This window comes from Hypomesus transpacificus, unplaced genomic scaffold (genome assembly GCF_021917145.1).
Source record: "Hypomesus transpacificus isolate Combined female unplaced genomic scaffold, fHypTra1 scaffold_31, whole genome shotgun sequence".
NCBI lineage: Eukaryota > Metazoa > Chordata > Actinopteri > Osmeriformes > Osmeridae > Hypomesus > Hypomesus transpacificus.
This window is the reverse complement of record NW_025813837.1, coordinates 2,756,792-2,778,138: the sequence shown is the minus strand read 5'-3', so window position 1 is coordinate 2,778,138 and position 21,347 is coordinate 2,756,792. Positions and strand designations below refer to the sequence as shown.

The following is a 21,347-nucleotide window of genomic DNA, read 5'->3' as shown; positions in this document are numbered from 1 at the left end:
GTGATTACAGCATTGCATCTGCGATACTTACACTGTCTAGTCACACTGTACAGTAGAGTGCGCAGTAAGCTGGTCCTCTGTCATATCTCTGGAACTTCTGGAGTTGTTATCAGGGCCTTCGGTGTACCTCTCGCCGAAGAAGGTATTGTGGTTTTCATCATTCAACGTCATTCACGGACTTGGACTCTTGGAGCTCAGTGAAATACTTGGCCAACACACCGTTTCTCTGGCCCAAAGATAACCTAAAGTTATCCACATCAGTTTGAAACTCCCCCTTCTGCAGGCAGTTCCTCAAGTTGTCAAATGTATTTGATTCAAATCTTGCTCACAGAAAGTAAGCATATATGTCCATAAGAAAAATTTCTGAGTGATGCCAACGTCATCTGCACTTTTGTAAAGTAGGTCATATTTTGTGTTGATTGTTTTGTTGGACTTCGTTAGCTACTGCAACGTGTTTTTGTTGATAGGATAAGACTCTACAGCTGTCCATAGTTACGCAATCAGTCATAATTGCCCCTTTTGCCACTAAATTCAACGTGGCTGCCGCTAACTACTAAGACAGGCCAAATGACGTTTTTGGAGAATCAACACGTCCACACTGCTGTTCTCCGTTGACTACGGCCATGGCGTTATAAAGTACGGCTTCTTTAAACACCGTTCCGGGAAATACCCTTTTAACATATTTTAAGCGAATAGAGATGAACAATGTTCCCACTTGCTGGAGGATTAAGACGGCTTGCTTCTGTGCTGAAAAGTCTTGCTGCTGTTCAGAACTACACAGCCCCTGCAATAGAGGCCATTGGAGCAGTGAGCCAACACAATGAAACTTTTTTGGAGGCTGCAATTTATTTTACCAAGTCTTTAACCTTTTTTCTTTCAGCTGTTTTGAGGCTGAATTCAAATATCAGGTGGATGCTATTGTCCATGACCGCAGAAGGCTGTGGTGGGGATGCAAGGTTGTGCTCAAACAAATCCCAAGTCAGCTGTCAGTCTTCCGGTTCATCTCGGTATGTGAACCACAAGCGGAACCCACGGAAGAGTCGGACTCCTGCGAACGGGTTCGGGGGCACCTTGTCTATGCTGTATGCTCTTTCAGCGCTTCCTCGCTGCTCCCTGTCTGCCTGCTCAGCCTTTTTGGCTCTAAGCAGATGTGTCGTTGCGGCACTGTGTGTTCATTTGGCTCTGTGTGGCTATGTTAAACTAACACTTTCTGCCATTTTGGGTCTTCGTGGCTGGGTAAACCTATTGATCTAATCCTAATTTATTGGACCCTGTACAAATGCATGTTTCTGGTGATCCGTTTTAACCGTTTTTAAACTTCAGAATGTTGTTGTGGGTTTTGATAGGCCATGTTGGAATGTGTTCAATAAAATCATTGTGACAGTATCTATGATCAAAAGCTGAAGAGATGGGGACAGTCATTTATTGCATCAGCTTTGTCTTTAAATAGAAATCCTCAGTAACCCAGTGGTAAACAGACGCTACAAGGTAAAGATCATAGTGCATATCGCTTGTGTATAACTTCCAGTTTGGTAGTCTATCTATGCCCTCCATTAAAACCATAACCCACTTCGATTATGTTTTCCAGTTGCTCTTCACCTCACAGAAGTCTGCAGTAGACATTGTTGGTTACACTGGATCAGAAGACACTACATGAGTTATCAAGTGCAGAATGAGTCATTTAGCCTAAACACACAAGGCATGAATCCAGTTCCAAGATGCATTTCTAATGAATAGTAAAACACTAAATAAAATATAAAACATGTGTCCAATTACTATATATTTATAACAGTTGAACACTTTGCATTCACACAACAGCTGGATGTGACAAATGTTTACTAACATTATGATCTTGACTTACATTTCAAATAGCAGCTATATAAATGGACTTAGTTACTTTGTATCTAGGTGAGGTCACCATGTCTAAGCACAGCCTCCATTTAACAGTATCCCCCCACAACCAGGTAGACCTTTGGTTGACAGAAGAAATGTCCAGCGACATTTTGATTTTCTGGGATCTAGGTATTTGTTTGAACATAGCAGTCACATTCACATTTAGGTCAAATGCTTACAATTACAAACCAGAAAGTGGAAAAACTACAAAAACATAAATAATGGTCCCAATTTTTGCACAAATCATTGTGGTGGCAAGGTGTAGGTAGGAAAGAGTGAGGCCATAAAGAGAAACTTATCGCTGCAAAAGTCTATCAGGAACTAATCTAATGACAGTGTATAGACCTGATATGTAAAAAAAAAAATAAAATATTCAATATATACCCCATGCCTTACACTGCTTGATAGAGACGTACGTGGCACAGCAATCGGAAGAACTTCTATTTTTTAGTTACAAAAAAGGGCAGGAATGATTTCAAAGTTGACAAATGAAAGCAAAAGGACAATGACTCTCCAAATAACAAGCTGCCAAAAAGATGATCCCAACACACTACACTTCACAGTTCTTGTAACCCACCAACATCGATCAGTAACTTAAGCTTTCAGAAACAAACAACCGAAGAGCACAATGAATCAAATGCAAACACGTTTCCAACCTTGCTAAGTAGTGCACTCATGAACGTGTAGGCCAAGTAAAGCAGTAATGATTGTGTTTCAATCATGGCTGTTCCCCGGTATCAGACTTCTCCACGTGGATAGGACATTGATTACTGTTCACCTCCAACCTCGCCAAACAGCAACAAAAAGTATACCATGACATGATGATTCCTTCAGGCTTCAGAGAAAAGTGTGATACAGTATTTGATCAAGAGGAATAATGCATTATAAAGAGTCATGAAGTGAGACGCTTACAAAATAGGAAACATTGATAAACTGTGTGAGCAGCTGCTCCAGCACTGTGTGTGTGTGTGTGCGTTTCCCTGGGCTGAGGAGCCTTCAGTTCACTCCACCGTCACAGACTTGGCCAGGTTTCTGGGGCAGTCCACCTGGATGAGGAACAAAAGAGAATGGATTCAGAACATCAAACATCAAGCCCACAGATGTGGTCCAGAGGAGGTGTAACTAAAGCCTGGTGCAGACGCAGAAGGCCTTACATTACAGGATTTATTCATTCAGTACAGTCAGTCCAGTCAAACGGCTCGACCACTGAACTGTAACCATCAGACAACGCTCCGCTTCTGAGGGACCCCTTCAGTCTACGTAACATTCAAGAGTTTATAGTGTGGTCTGTGTTGTACAGTTACATGTTGTGGATGTTTGGCAAGTCTGAGGATGAGGAGGACAGGATGTGAGGTGTGTCTAGGAGAGGGAGAAGACAGGATGTGAGGTGTGTCTAGGAGAGGGAGAGGACAGGATGTGAGGTGTGTCTAGGAGAGGGAGAGGACAGGATGTGAGGTGTGTCTAGGAGGGAGAGGAGGATAGGATGTGAGGTGTGTCTAGGACAGGGAGAGGAGGACAGGATGTGAGGTGAGTCTAGGAGAGGGAGAGGACAGGATGTGAGGTGTGTCTAGGAGAGGGAGAGGAGGACAGGATGTGAGGTGTGTCTAGGAGAGGGAGGACAGGATGTGAGGTGTGTCTAGGAGAGGGAGAGGAGGACAGGATGTGAGGTGTGTCTAGGAGAGGGAGAGGAGGACAGGATGTGAGGTGTGTCTAGGAGAGGGAGAGGAAAGGATGTGAGGTGTGTCTAGGAGAGGGAGAGGAGGACAGGATGTGAGGTGTGTCTAGGAGAGGAAGAGGAGGCGTGACTGACGTCGAAGCCGCGCAGCACGGCCAGGTGGAAGGACAGCAGCTGCAGGGGGATGACGCTGAGGACGCCCTGGAGACAGTCCACACAGTGGGGCACCTTGATGGTGCGGCTCGAGTTCTTCACAGTCTCGTAGTCGTCCTTGTCACAGATGACGATGGGCCGGCCCTGTTCCAAAACCAAACTTTACTCCGTTAGGGGTCGCCAGGCACAACCTCCTCCCCCCGCCTCCCTCGCCTCCCTCTTGGTCTGGAGAGAAGGAGGCCCTCCTCATGAACCTGGGAGGTGAGACATCTCCACCTCCCTGAGGAATACCTGCTCCCACACATGCTTCTCCACTAGGAGCTTAAAGTTCACATCTGGAGCAGATCAAACTGCCTATAGTCATGTAGGCTTTTAATTTCATTATTCACTAAAAGCAAATACACAGTATGTGTACTCCAATATATTGAGTTATGTTATATAATTTCATATCATATTTACATGTACGTATATATATATATATATATATATATATATATATATATATATACTGTGTGTGTGTGTGTGCGCGTTTCCCTCACCTGGCGAGCGATGACTTGCTGCAGGGCGTTCTGACACTTGACGTAGGTGTGGTCCCTCATGATGATCATGATGACGGGCATCAGCTTGTCCACCAGGGCCAGAGGGCCGTGCTTCAGCTCCCCTGCCAGGATGCCCTCAGAGTGCATGTAGGTGATCTCCTTGATCTTCTGCTCACGCACGCAAGATTTCAACCATGAGAGAGAGCGAGAGAGAGGGGGGGGGAGAGAAAGAGAGGTTGAGCGAGAGAGAGGGGGAGACGGGAAGAGACAGTAACAGAGCTTGAGACAGAGATTCGGAGAGAAACACAGAGAGAAACAGAGATTTGAAAACCCCAAATCACCCCCAGAAAAGAGACAGAGAGAGACAGACAGAAGGAGAGAGACAGTGCGAGAGAGACACGTTACTGACCAGAGCTCCCTCCAGGCATGTGGCGTAGTGGTAGCCCCTGCCCATGATAAGCACACTCTTCTGCTGGTACAGCTCCGTAGCCAGATTCTGGATCTCATCATCCAAACTCAGCACCTCCTTGATCAAGTCTGACACACAAACACACACAATTCATGATGCATGCCATTTATTTCAGCCAGTAATTACTACAACAACGTTTGGCAAATCTTCACAACAGTCCTTTTGAGAATAACTCAATCCTTGAGAGGACATGAACGGCTGTAATCTCCGCAGGAAAAACACAGGATCTGTTTAACGTGATCTGTAAACAGAAACAGCACTGCTACAGTCGTGACGCACACCACAGCTCGCTGGGCAACGGGCCTCTTCTTAACTTCTCCCTCCATCCTTCGATACTGCCCTCTCCCTCCTCTCCATCACTCGAGATTTCTTTCCATGTCTGGGTGTGTGTGTGTGTGCACGTGTATTTGCATGGCATGAACGTGTGTGTGTGTGTGTGTACAGCCTACCTGGCAGGACCCTCAGTCCCTGGATGATCTCTCTTCTTCTGGGCTGCATGGAGATCCTGTCATCACACATCAGCAGCGCAAACATGATGAGGGCCACAAACTGGCTGGTGTAGGCCTGCAGAGAGAGAGAGAGGAGAGAGGAGAGAGGAGAGAGGAGAGAGGAGAGAGGAGAGAGAGAGAGAGAGAGAGAGAGAGAGAGAGAGAGACACACACACACACAGTTAGTGCTGAAGTCATCCAAGACGCCCCCAGGTGTCACCCAGCTCTTGTTCTCCTGCTGAAGGTGAGACATGAGGAGGCTGCCTGACCAAGCTAAATGAAGCACAGTCTAACATCCAGCTAAGGCAGTCAGATATGATGACAGCCACAGCTTGGCCCACAACTTGGCCCTCACAGGCCTGGGCTGAGGGCTAGCCCCTAGAGGTCTGGGCTGGACTGTCAGGCCTGATCACTGGCCTTGCCTGGGCCCCACAGGCCTGGCCTGGCTCTCTGCAGCCAGTTGTTAATATGGACCAGATGAGAGCGGGCTGCAGGACTGAGCTAAAGAGCCTCACACGCGCCTCCACTGTTGTCCTGCACGCTGATAGAAACAGACTCCACCTAGCGATGAGGATTAAACGTACGGCTTACGGTAACTCCTTCCACTTCCACCACCCCATAGGAGCTGGCACACGGGCAAGCACCCATGGCGACGCGCAGATGAACGCAGCCTCACAAGGTTCCTTCCCCCCTGCCATGCTTCTCCTGTGTCCCACCCCCTCCCTCCACACGCCGCCCCCTCCGCCAGACACCGTCGTTCTGGGAACGCGTGGGCGTCACGGCTCTTCATGGAGGTGCCAAGTCGTTTGACTGGACCCACTGGAGAGGGCGGCGCCAACACCTCAAGCCACTGGCACGGTCGTAAAACAGTCACACTGACTCTCTCTCTCTCTTTCCTCTCCGTCTCTCTCTCTCTCTCTCTCTCTCTCTCTGTCTCTCTCTCTCTCTCGCACACTCACTGTATGCTGACCACAGGCGGTCTCTACCCAAACGCGCCCACGCCACCAGGGATGAGTTGTCATGGCGTCACGTTCGACAGGCGCCAAAGCCGAGGTCCACTTCCTGTGTTCTAGCCCCTGCTTCCCACTCAGTGTGTCACCCTGAAGTGTCACTCAAAATCACTCAACTAAGACACCTCCAGAGTGTATCCAAAGTCCCGCTCTGTCACTATGAAACAGCCAAGTCGCTCGACACCTCAAAGAACAAGGCTGTCCCCAATCTGCTCCTCATATCCAGCTCTGTAGAAGCCTGATTACGACCATTCATTTGAAATCTGGTGTGCCGGAGTAGGGAAACGTTTGACACGTACGGAACAGTGGGCCCCGAGGAGCAGGGTTGAAGACCACTGCCCCAGAAGGACAACAGATTAAACAACTCTCTTTCCCTGGCTCTGCTCCTAGCAGCGCTGGGTCTGGAGGGCTCAGTGAGCTAGGGCCTTGGACCAGGCTCCACCACTCTCCCTCCCAACCTGGCGACCCTCCCAACTTGGCAACCCCAGCGCCTCTTTGTGTACAGTAGGGGCGGAGGGGGGGGAGGCTTGTGGATCGCTGCTTTAACAAGAGTGGAGATGAGAATATCAGGCTTTAAAGCGACACTCCCAGGATGAAATATGAAGGCCTCCTTAACACCAGTTCCAGTTCACATCATCACATACAGCACTGGTGCTGACATGATTTAGGTTCCACATGAACTACAAACCCCCCCGACCAGAACAGGAAATGGGCACGACCCTACTTCCCCTATAATAATGATGACATACAGGGCTGCTATGCCATTGAACAGACCACTGCCGTGGGAAATAGTACCCTGCAACACACAACCCTGTTTCAGCAGCTCGACACAGACCAGCTCATCAAACTCCATCCCCCACAATGCAACACGACCAGAGGAATCTTCATCTCAATAAAAACGAGATGTTTCCCAGTCCCTCCGACCTGCCTGGGTTTCTCCCCAGCGTGTGAGGTAAAGCAGTATCATGTATCAGCTGATCTGGTCCAGGAGAGCGGGTATGAAGGATGGGCTGCAGGGAGAGGCCCCTGTACAGAGGGAATACTGGGAGCTAAAGATGGGATGACTCACTCTGACAACTCCTGGATGACGCTGGTCCCAAATGAACCCTCATTGATCATGAAGTATTATCAGAGTTGCTTCATGAAGTATAATCAGAGTTGCTTCATGAAGTATAATCAGAGTTGCATTAATAACACTCACCAATATGGCTTCCTTTCAAACCGGCCAGTACACAAATAGACATGTATTCCGATGCGGACTCTGACTCAGGTGCAGGGTTGTATTGGGACAGTACCAGGTCCCCCTCCCTCACCTTGGTGCTGGCCACCCCTATCTCCGGCCCAGCGTTGATGTGGACCCCACAGTCGGTCTCCCTGGAGATGGAGCTGCCCACCGTGTTGGTGATGCCCACAGTCAGAGCTCCTCTCTCCTTACAGTAGTGCAGGGCCATCAGGCTGTCTGCGGTCTCACCTGGGACGCAGGGGACAGGGGGATAGGGCTCAGGGGTCATCTAGCTCTATACTGCACAAACTAAATGTCAATGAGCAAACGTCTCCCGGAATTCAGAAATTTTAAAATCCATGATAGTATTTCAAGTCAAGTCAAGTCTTTTATTTGTCAGGTGCACAGAGCAACACAAGGTTAGACTGGGCACTGAAATTCTTAAGACAAGACAACGCAAGCACTTGGCATAACATAACATATAAGTACACAGAACAAATTTACATCTATGCTGAGCTTAGATAAGTGAACTTCCTAAATATACAGATAGCAATAAATAAACGACTATACTAACCCTAACACTAAAACTTCCTAAATTACAGATAACAATAAATAGTACGCTATACTAACCCTAATACACAAAAAAAAAAAAAAAAAAAAAAAAAAAAAAAAAAAAAAAAAAACCTGTTACAACCCTATAAACTAATCTAACCTAAATGGAGTACAGTGCAGTAGTGCAAATTTACAGATCAGTGACTTTGTCAATGACCAAACAGGAGCCTGGTGGCGAGGTACAGTAGTGCAATGTTACTGAAAGAGCAACCAGTAGCTGAAAGTGACAGTGTATAAGTGACTAGTGTGCAGTAAAAATGTCCATATCAGTGTCCATTGAGAAGCCTGATGACCCTTGGGTAGAAACTGTTGTCCAGTCTGCGTGTGCGCGACCGGATGCTGCGGTAACGCCTGCCAGAAGGCAACGGGGTAAAGAGACTGAAGGATGGGTGGGAACAGTCTCTTAGAATCCTGCTGGCTTTCCTAAGGCAACGTGTGTGGTAGGTGTCCTGTAGGGCTGGGAGCTTCCTGCCGATGATGAACTCAGCAGAACGGACCACACTTCGTAGGGCCTTGCGGTCCCGGTCTGTGCAGCTCCCATACCACACTGTGATACAACCAGTCAGAATGCTTTCTATAGTGCATCTGTAAAAGTTAGTAAGGATGACTGAGTCCATACCAAACTTCTTCAGTCTCCTCAGGAAGAAGAGGCGCTTACGGGCCGTTTTGACCACCTTGTCCGTGTGAACAGACCAGGTGAGGTCATTGCTGATGTTCACCCCGAGGAACTTGAAGCAGCTGACCTTCTCCACTTCCGATCCATTGATGAATAGGGGTGCATGCTCCTCCTCCTGCCGCCTCCTAAAGTCCACAATCATCTCCTTGGTCTTGCTGATGTTAAGAGAGAGGTTGTTGTCCTGGCACCATGATGTCAGGGTGTCAACCTCCTCTCTGTAGGCTGACTCGTCACTGTCAGAGATGAGGCCCACGATGGTTGTGTCGTCAGCAAACTTAACGAGGAGGTTGGAGCTGTGCGTAGCCGCACAGTCGTGGGTGAACAAGGAGAACAGGAGAGGGCTGAGCACACAGCCCTGGGGGGTGCCTGTGTTGGTGATCAGTACAGATGAAGTGCGGTCACCGATTCTCACCACCTGTGGCCTCCCCGTCAGGAAGTGGAAGATCCACTTGCAGAGGGAGGTGCTTAGTCCCAGGTCCACAAGCTTGGAGACCAGTCTGGAGGGGATGATGGTGTTGAATGCAGAGCTGTAGTCAATGAACAGCATCCTCACATATGTATTCCCCTTGTCCAGGTGGGAGAGAGCGGTGTGCATGGTCAGAGCGATGGCATCGTCTGTAGACCTATTGGACCGGTATGCAAACTGCATAGGGTCCAGTGTGGGGGGCAGCGAGGAGCAGATGAATGATTTGACTAGCCGCTCGAAGCACTTCATGATGATAGAGGTCAGTGCTATTGGGCGATAGTCATTCAGACATGTGACCTTGGTGTTCTTGGGCACAGGGATGATGGTGGTCCTCTTGAAGCAGGTGGGGAGTACAGACAGGTTAAGGGAGAGGTTGAAGATGTCACTGAAGACCCCTGCCAGCTGGTCAGCGCAGCCCCTAAGGGCCCTACCTGATATGCCGTCTGGGCCAGGTGCCTTGCGAGGGTTGATCTTCTTAAAGCATAGCCTCACCTCAGCTACAGTTAGTGTAGGCACACCACTGGCTTGGCCTTCAGGTAGCTCCACTGCAGGGGGTTCACTGTCCCTCTCAAAGCGAGCGTAGAAGGAGTTCAGCTCGTCTGGCAGTAGGACAGAAGACTGGGTCTCATTGTAGCCTCTCCCTTTGTATTCTGTAATGGCTTTAAGTCCACTCCACATGCGCCTGGGGTCAGAGCCATGGTAGCTGGACTCCACCTTGGTCCTGTAGGCCCTTTTCGCTGCTTTGATGGCCTTCAGAAGGTCGTATCTGGCCTTCCTGTACTCATCAGGGTCCCCAGAATTAAAGGCGACAGTACGGGCTCTCAGCTTGGCCCGGACCGCGGCATCAACCCAGGGCTTCTGATTTGGGAAAGACCGGACAACCTTCTTGGGGACAACGTCATCAATGCAGTGCTGGATGTAGCTGGAGACAGTGTCTGAGTATTCGTTAATGTCCCCATCTGCTGCGTCCCTGAACATCAGCCAGTCAGTGGTGTCAAAGCAGTCCTGGAGGGTCGCCACACACTCGTCACTCCATAGGTGAACTGACCTCTCAACCGGTCTGACCTGTTTGAGCTTTTGTTCATATGCGGGGAGAAGAAGAATGGAGGTGTGATCAGCCTTCCCAAAGGCAGGGCGGGGGAGGGGTTTGTAACTGCCCTTGAATGTTGTATAACAATGGTCAAGGATCTGGTCTCCACGTGTGAAGAAGTCAATGTGCTGATAGTATTTGGGCAGGACTTTCTTCATGTTAGCTCTGTTGAAATCACCAACAACAATGAAGGCTGCCTCTGGGTGCACATTTTCCAGACCATTGATAATCCCATACAGTTCATCCAAAGCAGCGGCCTTGTCTACCTGGGGGGGGATGTAGACTGCACTCATGACGACCGCAGTGAATTCCCGAGGTAGATAGAAGGGTCTGATTTTTACAGTTAGCAGCTCAAGGACCGGAGAGCAGTGAGATGCTAATACCGCTACATCCGTAGCCCAGAGAGAGTTAACCATAACACAGACCCCTCCGCCCCTGCACTTCCCTGAGTCAGCTGTTCTGTCCTGGCGGTATATGGTGAATCCCGACGGGGTAACCGCTGCGTCGGAGATCTCCGGAGACAGCCAGGTCTCAACGAACGCCAGTACACAGCAGTTCCTGATGTCCCGTTGGAATTTGACACGAGCGTTAAGTTCATCCATTTTGTTGTCGATGGACTGAACGTTAGCTAGTAAGATGGTTGGAAGAGCAGGTTTGAAGCATCGTTTCCGAGTTCGAACAAGGACTCCAGCACGCCGGCCACGTTTCTTCTTTCTCCGTCTAGCGGGTAAACAGAACGGCGAAACAGCAAAGGGCCAGCTGCAGTCCGAGCTCGCACTCCGAGAAGTGGAATTAAAGTTCGTAAAATGATCCTTGCCAAGTGACAACTTAATGTCCAGAAGTGTCTGCCGGTCGTACTGAATAAGCGACAATATAACATTGACAAAACAAGTAACGAACACTAAAAAGACTAACAAAAAGCTGGGTTTTTGCGGAGCTCTTGTCGACGCAGCCATCGCGTAGGCGCGCCGGAAGTATGAATTTCCAGTGGGGGCATTTCTTTTTATAATATTAGTTACTTTTTTTACGTGTAACAAAATCAAATGGGAAATACTGGACCCTAAAGTCATTTAGGGTTTCAGCCACATCTTCAGCTTCATGAACACCTGGCTGACAGCAACAGCTCTCACCTGATTGGCTGATGAAGAAGCAGACGTCGTCCCTGAACACGGGAGTGTTGCGGTCCAGGAAGTCGCTGGCCAGCTCCACCATGACGGGAAGCTCCGTCAGCTCCTCCAGAACCTGGCGAGTCTGGAGGGAGGAGACCACGCAGGGATCAGCCAGGGGGATGGGGGTGGTGTGGGGTGGTGGGGGTGGTGCGGTGTGGTGTTGGTGCGGGGGTGGTGCGGGGGTGGTGCGGTGCTGGTGCGGGGGGGGTGCGGGGGGACTCACCGCCACGCCAGCGTGGTAGCTGGTCCCACAGGCGATGAGGATGAGCCTGCGACAACGCTGGATCTCCTTGATGTGATCCTTCAGCCCGCCCAGCGTCACTGGGAAGGCAAACACACAACTCTCTTACAACAACGCCCTACAGAGAGCATTCAGTTCTATTCCCTACCCTAGGAAGAATAGGGATTGCTCTTAGTGGTACAATATTTGACCATAGAGCAAGGGATCGCAGGTTCAAGTCCCCTGAACGTCGCTGAGGGTTAAACCGTCTGCTAAACGAATTAAAAAGGTTCTAAATCCTGAAGGACATTTAAGAAAGCCATATAACTGTGGCGGAAAAGAAAGACTTGCAACACCCCACAAATACAAAAAAAAAAAAGGCATATTTTCATGGTGAGGGAACTAAGAAACCATGAAACGAGGGGCAGTTTTGTCGTGGCAACGAGGCGTCAAATCACCCTCTCCGCCCTAAAGTGGAAACAGGGCCCCTCCCCTGGCCTCAGGGCCCCTCCCCTTGTCCTCAGGGCCCCTCCCCTGGCCTCAGGGCCCCTCCCCTGGCCTCAGGGCCCCTCCCCTGGCCTCAGGGCCCCTCCCCTGGCCTCAGGGCCCCTCCCCTGGCCTCAGGGCCCCTCCCCTGTCCTCAGGGCCCCTCCCCTGGCCTCAGGGCCCCTCCCCTGTCCTCAGGGCCCCTCCCCTTGTCCTCAGGGCCCCTCCCCTGGCCTCAGGGCCCCTCCCCTGGCCTCAGGGCCCCTCCCCTGGCCTCAGGGCCCCTCCCCTGGCCTCAGGGCCCCTCCCCTTGTCCTCAGGGCCCCTCCCCTGGCCTCAGGGCCACTCCCCTGACCTGTGTTGTCGTCAAAGTTGATCCTTCCCCTCATGGTGTTGAACACGGACTCTGGCTGCTCAAAGATCTCCTTCTGCATGAAGGAGCTGTAGTTCCCTGGGGAGGCAAAGACACAGTCCCTTAGCACTCATTCACAAGCAGCGCCTATGAGTAGGGAGAACGTTAATGCAGCTTTTATGGAGTGTTCATCGATGCGGGCATTCGTTAATGCATGTTGTTATCTTAACTGGGATCCCATGTAACCCTAATTAGTTGGACGGTGGGGAGGTGCGAGTCTGGAAGCAGAATGACCTTCAGTAGCTTGGTCTTTCATGCAGTCCCGTGTAATCATGAATCAAGCGGAACTTGGTGAAAACAAAACAACAGCCTGCAGATGGATGATGTTCTCCATGTTGCGTGACGGCTCGTCATAGAGATATACGACTGTTTTGCAGCCCGCCTCTGACAGTAATGTGGGTCATGTGAATGAGGTTGTTTCAGCGGAGCTTCTGGAAGGAGAGGCTGGGGAGAGAGGGGCTGGAATGACGGGCCAGCAATGGAATGTCTCCTGGACGGGCCCAATCGCTCCCTCGACGCCCTCTGCTGGAGGACGGAGGAGGTGCAGCACAGACACCTGGTCCTCCACCAACACTTGCTCCTCCTCTTCCTCTGTCTCCCTTCTCCTCCTACTTCTCCCCTTTTCTTCTCTCCCTCCTCTGCCCTTTCACCTTCCTTCTCCTCCCTCCTCTCCCGCCCCACCCCTCCACCCCCTCCCTCCCCCTCTCTTCCCACCCCCACCCCCTCACCCTTCATGATCTGCTGCAGCTCCATCTGCAGGGTCTGGATGGCGCGGGCCGGGTGGTCCCCCACCGTGCGCTTGATCCGGTGGATGGACAGGCGTCCGTCCGTCACCGCCGCCACGTCGTCGTCCTCCAGGAAGATCACGCGGTTCGTGTGCTCGATCACCGCGCTGCCGTGGCAACAGAAGAGGAATATCAAAGTCGACAAAAAGGTCCAAAGTTGCGAGCTGCGGTATATTGATTGGAGGCCTTTGAAGCGGTGAGCGCGGATGCAGACCTGGCGTCTGAGGCGAAGTAGTACTCCACAGCCTTCATGTCCACGGGGAAGAGACACGTGTCCTGGTCCACCCTGGGCAGGCTGCCGCCGCTCTTCTTGTCCTTACCAGCTGAGAGGAGAGAGAGAGGGGAGAAACAGAGAGAGAGAGAGGGGGGGAGAGACACCATGGAGCTTAACCCTGCTCGTCCTCGCATGAAGACCACACAGACAGAGAGATATAGCGGGGGAGAGCGAGACAGAGAGAAGAGAGAGACAGAGAGAAACACAGAGAAGAGAGAGAGACAAACAGAAGAGAGAGAAGAGAGAGAGACAGATACAGAGCACTAGAGAGACAGAGAGGGGGACACAGAGAGAGAAAGAGAGAGAGACAGAAAGAGAGAGACAGAGAAAAGAGAGAGACAGACAGACAGAGAGAGAAAGAGAGAGAGGGGAGCCGGACTTACAGGAGCGGTAGAGGATAGGGATGTGGTCGGTGGAGAGCTTGTGGTCACTTTTGACAGCAATCAGCAGAGGACCTCCCCTCCTAGATGGACAGGCAAGCACGGATTCTCATTAAACATTGCTGGCCATTTGGTGGCAAGGTGCTGTACCGACATTGCATTAGCAGCCAGTGGCCTGGTGAGATGAATCGATATCACCTCGGACAAACAAACCAAGGTCATGAAAGCATACCTGGTGCCGACCGCCTCCCCTGGGTAATGGACGCTCTTGAAGACCAGGACAAAAGCCCCCTCCTAGAAGGAGAGAGAGCAGACGGGAGCTTTACACCAGCCCCCCGGACGTTTCACTTACGATGGTTATTGTGGTTATTATGACTGTTTAGCTGGACGCTATCTTAGATTGACATTACATTTTGTCATTTAGCAGACGCTCTTATCCAGAGCGACTTACAGCAAGTACAGGGACATTCCCCCGAGGGAAGTGCCTTGCCCAAGGACACAACGTCACTTGGCACAGCCAGGAATCGAACCGGCAACCTCCAGACTACTAGCCCCATTCCCTTACCGCTCAGCCATCTTACCAGCTGTTGAGTCACCCTCTCCACCAGAGTGGCAAAGCTGATGTCGTTACTCTCCCGGTTGTCGTACATGTACTTCACCAGCTTGGCGATGGTCTCTGTGTCGGTCTCCGACTCAAACTCGTAACCTTTGCTCTCCTTTGAAAAACAAAAATGCGGATCCAGCATTGGTTACGTGGAAATCGTAAAGCAGTCAAAATTTGATTTATTTTTTCCTCACCAGGAATTTCCTCAGGTCGTTATAGTTGGTAATGATCCCGTTGTGAATGACGATAAACTCTGTAGATGAAAGAATCCGTTATGGAATGCTCCGTAATCACAGGGAGAGCCAGAGGAAAGATTCTGACATCTTCTAAAAGTGTCAACAAGCATCTGTTAGCGTCTGAATTATAGCTAGCTCATGTCATTGTGGTGGAGTGTTGCTGGTCCACCCTGATGGACCGTCTCCAGGACTGACCGTTACTCTTGTCAGACCTCTGAGGGTGGCTGTTCACAGGGCTGGGGGCCCCATGAGTGGCCCAGCGAGTGTGGGAAATGCCAAAATGGATGTCAAACTCCACATCCATGTCGAGGTCCTGCTGTTCTGTAAAACACATGCAGACAAAACGCAACTAAATGACAAGGCGAAAACGTTTGAATTAAAAACAAATTCGAAATGAAATTGAAAGTTTTTAACGTTTTTAAGATGGCCAAAGGGACTGATTTCTTACTGTGGATCTCGTCGTCCAGAGCCTTCACCTTGCCACTCTGCTTGATCATCTGAATGGATCTGGCATTTGTCTCCCAGTCCTTACCGTTCCCACTGTCAAACCCCACACCTTTGAGAAAAGAAAAAAAGGTCAAGGCCTGAAGGGGCTGAACAAGCCGACACCCAGACCGGTAGGACTCTGTTGACACAAGGCGAGTCCGGGCCCTCTCACCTGCGGAGTCGTAGCCGCGGTACTCCAGGCGTCGCAAACCCTTCAGGAGGATCTCCAGGATCTCCCCCCGGGTCCGAGGCACGTGGTAGTTCAGATAGGCAAAGATTCCTGAGGGGGACAGAGACGACACTAGATGATGGGGTCAGATAGTCAGGTGGCTGAGCGGTTAGGGAATTGGGCTCGTAATCAGCAGGTTGCTGGTTCGATTCTGACCCGACACCCTCTCTTTAAATTGTGAATACATCTATTTTTCCTCCCTCTCTTTCAGCTCAAGTCTTCGGCTGAAGAACAGAGCTGGGTAAACCAAAACAACACTTTTTTTCCATTTCAACATAAGACCGCATTCAGGGCCAGCCAGTATGGGATGCCACACAAAGAAAATAGGACAGCAAGTTAAACCAGTTTGACCCCAGCAGACACCCTGAATAGCTATGTAAATAAATTAGGTGGAAAGTTTTTTTATTTTTTTCTTGGTCACTGTATGGAAAGGAAAGTCTGAGAGAAATATGCCCCAAGGCGAGTCACACCCACACAACAATACCCTTTGAGGGGTATTGAGATACTGTGAATGGAAAGAAGCTTTCCAATGTTTATACCAAAATATATCAAAAATACTTCTGACCGCAGGCAGGTGGATAACTTCGATCAAAAAGCAGTCATCTAATCTGTGTCTTATCTAGGCTTCAGTAAACTAGAAGATAGGGAAGATAATCTTCCTTGGATAATTACGCAGTAAAACTTCACCCGCTCTTCCACAAAGGTTTAGGGCTCTAACGAGTGGATACAATGTGGCCCATGACATGTTAATCACCACGATAACAAGAAATAACAAAATCATGTTTTGACTGTGAACACTGGGTCAAGTCTACGTAGTTCCAAATATGGACAGCGTATCATCTTCAGTTTTCCAAGCAGTTAACACAACACTCAATGGAAATATTGTACAGACTGAGTACACAGAGGGTCAGTGAAAAATAAAGAGGGACTGTTCTATGCCACTCAGCATGGGCAGCAGTGCTACAGAGGCCCTATTGAAACCAGCTGCACACCGTCGGAAGGAAGAAAGTAGGGTCACTGGCCATAGCCAGGTGGGTGTAGACAAGACCCAACTTTGTTTTAGAGTCACTGCGTTGACGCACATTCTACATGATATTACAAACATTAAGATATCACTAGGTAAGGACATCTATTTTCAGTATTCCCAACTTCAGTTGTGTCCTACCTCAGATAACACAGTGACATTGAGAGAACCCAGTGTTCCTCATTATCAGGTGGGTTATCTATGCCCCGTCTTCTTAAAAGGTTCACACTAACCCTTGCAATCCTCACCCCATGACCATATACGGGTGAGATTTCGCTTAAGTAATTAATCATTGCACGCAATTGAAAATATAATCTGTTTCGACACAAACGGTGCACGGTGTATGATATTAGTGTCATTCATATACCTAAGCGATCAATCCTATTTTAGACACTGATCAGTGGCGAACTAGCGGTGCTAACGAGATGCCAACTACGAAGACTACGAAGACTAGCAAACCGTAGCTGGCTTTCAGCTTTTGGGACACGCTTCCTATGGACCCAGCGTTGCAAACGTCTGTATGCCTGAGAAGACAAAGACCTGTACATAATGTCAATGAACCATTAATTGAGGAGAGTGCAGAGCTAGTCTAACTAGCAAGAGAGATGCTGAGCATGGTTTAGCAACTGGATAGAGCTAATTGGAGCGGTACAGTAGCTAGCTTCTTATGGATACAATAGTGCAGTCTCGAAATAGACACATTCATAAAATAGATATAGGTTAGGCAATAGCTAAAATAACACCACGTTAAACATGAGCATCCATTCATTTAATTGGTACTACTACTGCCAGCTAACTGTTAGTGTTAGCTCTAACTTTGGTTTGGCTGGCACGTCAAAATCTGATTCAGCTAGATAACAATAAACTAAAGCGTTACACATCCTATATAGTACATATTAATAAAGCAACCTTGCTACATTCCAGTTACATATCTAGCGTGTAAATAACGAGGGTACACTACAATGTTGTAGCCTACTTACCACACATGTCTACGGCTCAGTAAAGCAACCTCACAACTACTGTACAACTCGCTACAGTTCTATGCTTTGCTGATTTTGACTGTCATGACGGATCCGCCCCCTTCAAATTGTATTGAACAAGGGCCAAGGACTCAACTGAAAGCATTCCTCCAATTGGTGCAAGGTCTGTCACTCATCTTTCGCACCTGCCAACGCGCTTATCCCTGACGTGGCAGGATCCACATATCCGTGGTGGGCGTGAACAAAAGTAATTCTCTACTAATGTGTCATCATGCAAAACGTTGGAAACGTCTTCATTTAAGCTTAAGAATCAATAACATTAAGATAACTCTACAGCGTTGTAGAAAAGATTACCATATATTTTCATAAAAAGTCTCCGGAAAAATCTCCGGGCTCGTTTCCCTTCACTTCCTGAATTACAACGATTGGTGGGTGGGGGGACAACAACATAATCGGACTCCTTGTGTATTTCGTCATACTGTCATTTTGATTTTGTGCCGCTATCTGGTTCTACAGATGGACAGTCACTAAAATAAACACTACTGTCATTTATATTTTTAATACCCGACCAGATTCCTAAAGCACCTTGCCGTCATGTTTGATACATCCATGCATATTCAGATATGTCCAACTGTAATTATTGGTGGTTGATGGTTATTTAGCCATCCTATCCTAATCTTATCCTATCGCAATAAATGATCTGCCTAACATTATACAGCAAATAGTTTGCTAAATATTTGATGTAAATTTTACTCACATTATTTGTGTGAAGTTATTCAAATCCCTCTGTTATAATTTATGTTCATACATTGGATGTTTTAAAGTTTACATCCCCAACTTCTGTTTTTGAGATACACTTCACTGTGGAATTTCAATATATTGTTTATTGTTAAAAGGATCCCCATTAGCTGTAACCAAAGTGGGAAGAGCTAATCTTCCTGGGGTCCAACAAAGGCTCTCATTTCATAAATCCCTTATGACAACTAATCCATGAAACCACTGTCTGCTTGGGACAGAACACAAAACAACTAGAAGGGATAAGACAGAAAGCAATTCTTATTTCAATATACTATATTTACATTATACAGTGCATCTTTGTTACATATGGATGGATGTTGGTGTGTCTGAGATATAATAATTATATGGTAGGTAATGAGTTACAGTAGGTACACAATGTGACAGTCTGAGATAATAACCACGAATTAGACTGCGGGTAAAAATCCAGTCCTTTGGAGGGCATCCCATACAAACTGTGAGGACAGGAAAAACACCCAGCTGGACATTCCATCCCACAGCTGGCAGTCTGCTGCCAACTTCACTATAGGCCAATGACCAGAAACGGCAATCATGCTAGCGCCCCTGCTAATGGTGAAGCCTCTATGATGTTCATGTTGTAAGAGGGAGTCCCAAGGGGCTCCGACAGGGGTATTTCAGGGGGTATTTCATACCCCAACGGGGGTATTTCATATCTCGACGGGGCTATTTCACGAAGACAGGTTCCTCCTAGACTTGCCCCTGCACGGCTCCTTCCTCTTCATCTTTCACCTGAAGCACATAACCAACAAAGTTTAGGGGGACTGACAAAACGTTCACAGAGACACAAGGCTTGGCATCGACTGACGTTATTAGCGGAGATGCACACCTGCTCTACGCCTTCTACTTCTGGGACGTAGAACTGCAGCATGTTCTGGATGCCACTCTTCAAGGTAACCATGGAACTGGGGCAGCTGGTGCAGGAGCCTTGCAGCTGGAGCTTCACAATGCCATCGTCGAAGCCTCTATACAGGACGTCTCCCCCATCCTCCTGTACTGTGGGCCTGGGGGGAAGTCACACGTGACTTTAACGGGATAGTTCCTTCAAAATACATGGTGATACATCACACCCTTCTTAATTAACCCAAACGTTTACATTTAGTCATTTAGCAGACGCCCTTATCCAGAGCGACTTACAGTATGTACAGGGACATTCCCCCCCCCCCAAGGCAAGTAGGGTGAAGTGCCTTGCCTAAGGACACAATGTAATTTGGCATGGCGGGGAATCGAACCAGCAACCTTCTGATTAATAGCCTGATTCCCTAACTGCTCAGTCATCTGAATGACGTTTCACTGATAAGAACTGTGTGGGAAATCTTGAGTCATTTGAAAGGTACATATTGGGTGTGATTAGCATGTTTAAACTGTCACCTGATCCTGGTGTCCAGGAGTTCTTTGATCATAGCTACAACTTCGTCGTCATCGTCTGAAGGTTCTGCAAAGCAGGGAAAACAAAACAATGAGCCAATCTCTTTGTAAAGATTATTTGGCCTGGAATGGATTTCCTTGTGTGTCTTGCCTGTATCTGCACGAGGGGTACCCTCCTCGTTGATAACAGGAAGACCTGAGGCGAAGAAGTCCATAACAGCAGCAAAGACATCTGGTTTCATTACCTTCCACTCCAGGTCTACACCAGTCTAAAAATGGAGACATGTCGATATAGAACGGAAGGATTCATATGACACTGCTACGGTTAACAGCTGAACATTTGATCATTTTAGTGTGTGTTACCTTGGTTACGGTGATGAAGTCAGGACCCAAAAACACACCTTTGACCCCATCGATTCTGAATAACTGCCTTTACAAACGAAAGAGACAATCTCAGCCTGTTTTCCAAGATACATAAGAACTCACTCCTCTTAAATTTAAAATAGTTTTTTTGCTTTGTTTTGTTACTGGATTATGTTAAGTGGCATTTAAGAACATGTATACCTGGCTAGGGGTGAACAGTATGCATCTCTGGGGCCAGCAAAATCCATTGTTCCTGCTTCAAGAACCTTGCAGCCGGGCAGAAACTTCAAGCTGTTTGGGTTGGGCGTGTCTTGAGTCTGAATGAACATGGTCCTCACTGGGAAGAGAGTATTGTCGAGAAAATCATTCACTTGGAACTTGTTAAAACACTTACTTTACTGTGTCCACAGTAAAAACACACTCTACTTATGGGACATACCAGGTACAGCAGAAAAAGGAGGCTGTGGCTGTGAATATCTCCTAGTCAGCCCTCTGTGCTGTGAAGTCCATTGGGACCCAACGCTCTGATACCCACGTACAGCATGTCTGGAGGAAGTTTCGAAACATATTATTGGCTTTGATCATGCATATAACAGCCTCAATAAAACAAGTCTAAGTAGCAAAAATACAGAAACGGTAATGCAGCACTTATATTAAGACGTGAGCTAGTCTGGCAAAATATCTGCGTCAGATCCAAAGCTTATGAAAGAGGTTAAGGCTAGCTTAAGCTAACTTGCTAGCTGTCAATACATCAACGAGGCGTGACATAAATATGCCACAAACATGTGTATTCATACACTTCCACAGCTGAGTAAATAGGTGACTTCGGGTCGACGACATAACTTACGGACTTGAAAGTCTTGCAGATATCCATAACAACCTCCCGACCTGTCTGTAAGTCGCCATGTTTGTGATTGTTTAGCTACCGGGCGTACAGTATTTTCCATAAAAACCACTAGAGGCTGAGAGCGCATTACTGCCCCCAACAGGCGGGGATGAATGATACAATGTTAAATTCATAGTTGGTGTTGGTGTATTACACGGAGCCAAGCTGGTGAGACGCCTTGCCCCTGGCTAGATCAGGAGAAGGGTGATGGGAGCTATAATGCTAGGGAGAAAGGAGCAGAGAGACCCTCAGTCCTTTCGTAGCTAGGCTAGCCTACGCTGGCCTGTTGAGATAAAGCCCAGTGCTGTGCTCAGATATCTGGATGTCAGGTCCCCGGAG

General features: G+C 48.4%; 2 protein-coding genes across 2 annotated transcripts; both read right to left on the bottom strand.

The window, feature by feature from the left end:
* Positions 1–1,388: 1,388 nt before the first annotated feature.
* On the bottom strand, positions 1,389–17,681 carry gfpt1 (glutamine--fructose-6-phosphate transaminase 1). The gene is made up of 19 exons (XM_047015789.1): positions 17,579–17,681; positions 15,518–15,625; positions 15,308–15,415; positions 15,055–15,180; positions 14,818–14,876; positions 14,601–14,735; positions 14,252–14,313; positions 14,023–14,102; positions 13,580–13,688; positions 13,309–13,472; positions 12,524–12,619; positions 11,686–11,783; positions 11,424–11,544; positions 7,541–7,698; positions 5,179–5,293; positions 4,670–4,797; positions 4,261–4,428; positions 3,704–3,865; positions 1,389–2,939 (listed from the first exon to the last, which is right to left on the bottom strand). The coding sequence occupies exons 1-19, from the start codon at positions 17,583–17,585 to the stop codon at positions 2,895–2,897; spliced, it is 2,049 nt and encodes a 682-aa protein (XP_046871745.1). The 5' UTR covers positions 17,586–17,681; the 3' UTR covers positions 1,389–2,894.
* An 838-nt stretch (positions 17,682–18,519) lies between these two features.
* nfu1 (NFU1 iron-sulfur cluster scaffold homolog (S. cerevisiae)) lies at positions 18,520–21,079 on the bottom strand. Its single transcript, XM_047015790.1, has 8 exons — positions 20,970–21,079; positions 20,562–20,668; positions 20,324–20,459; positions 20,123–20,189; positions 19,911–20,028; positions 19,763–19,826; positions 19,221–19,395; positions 18,520–19,123 (listed from the first exon to the last, which is right to left on the bottom strand). The coding sequence occupies exons 1-8, from the start codon at positions 21,026–21,028 to the stop codon at positions 19,082–19,084; spliced, it is 768 nt and encodes a 255-aa protein (XP_046871746.1). The 5' UTR covers positions 21,029–21,079; the 3' UTR covers positions 18,520–19,081.
* Between the last annotated feature and the right edge of the window lie 268 nt (positions 21,080–21,347).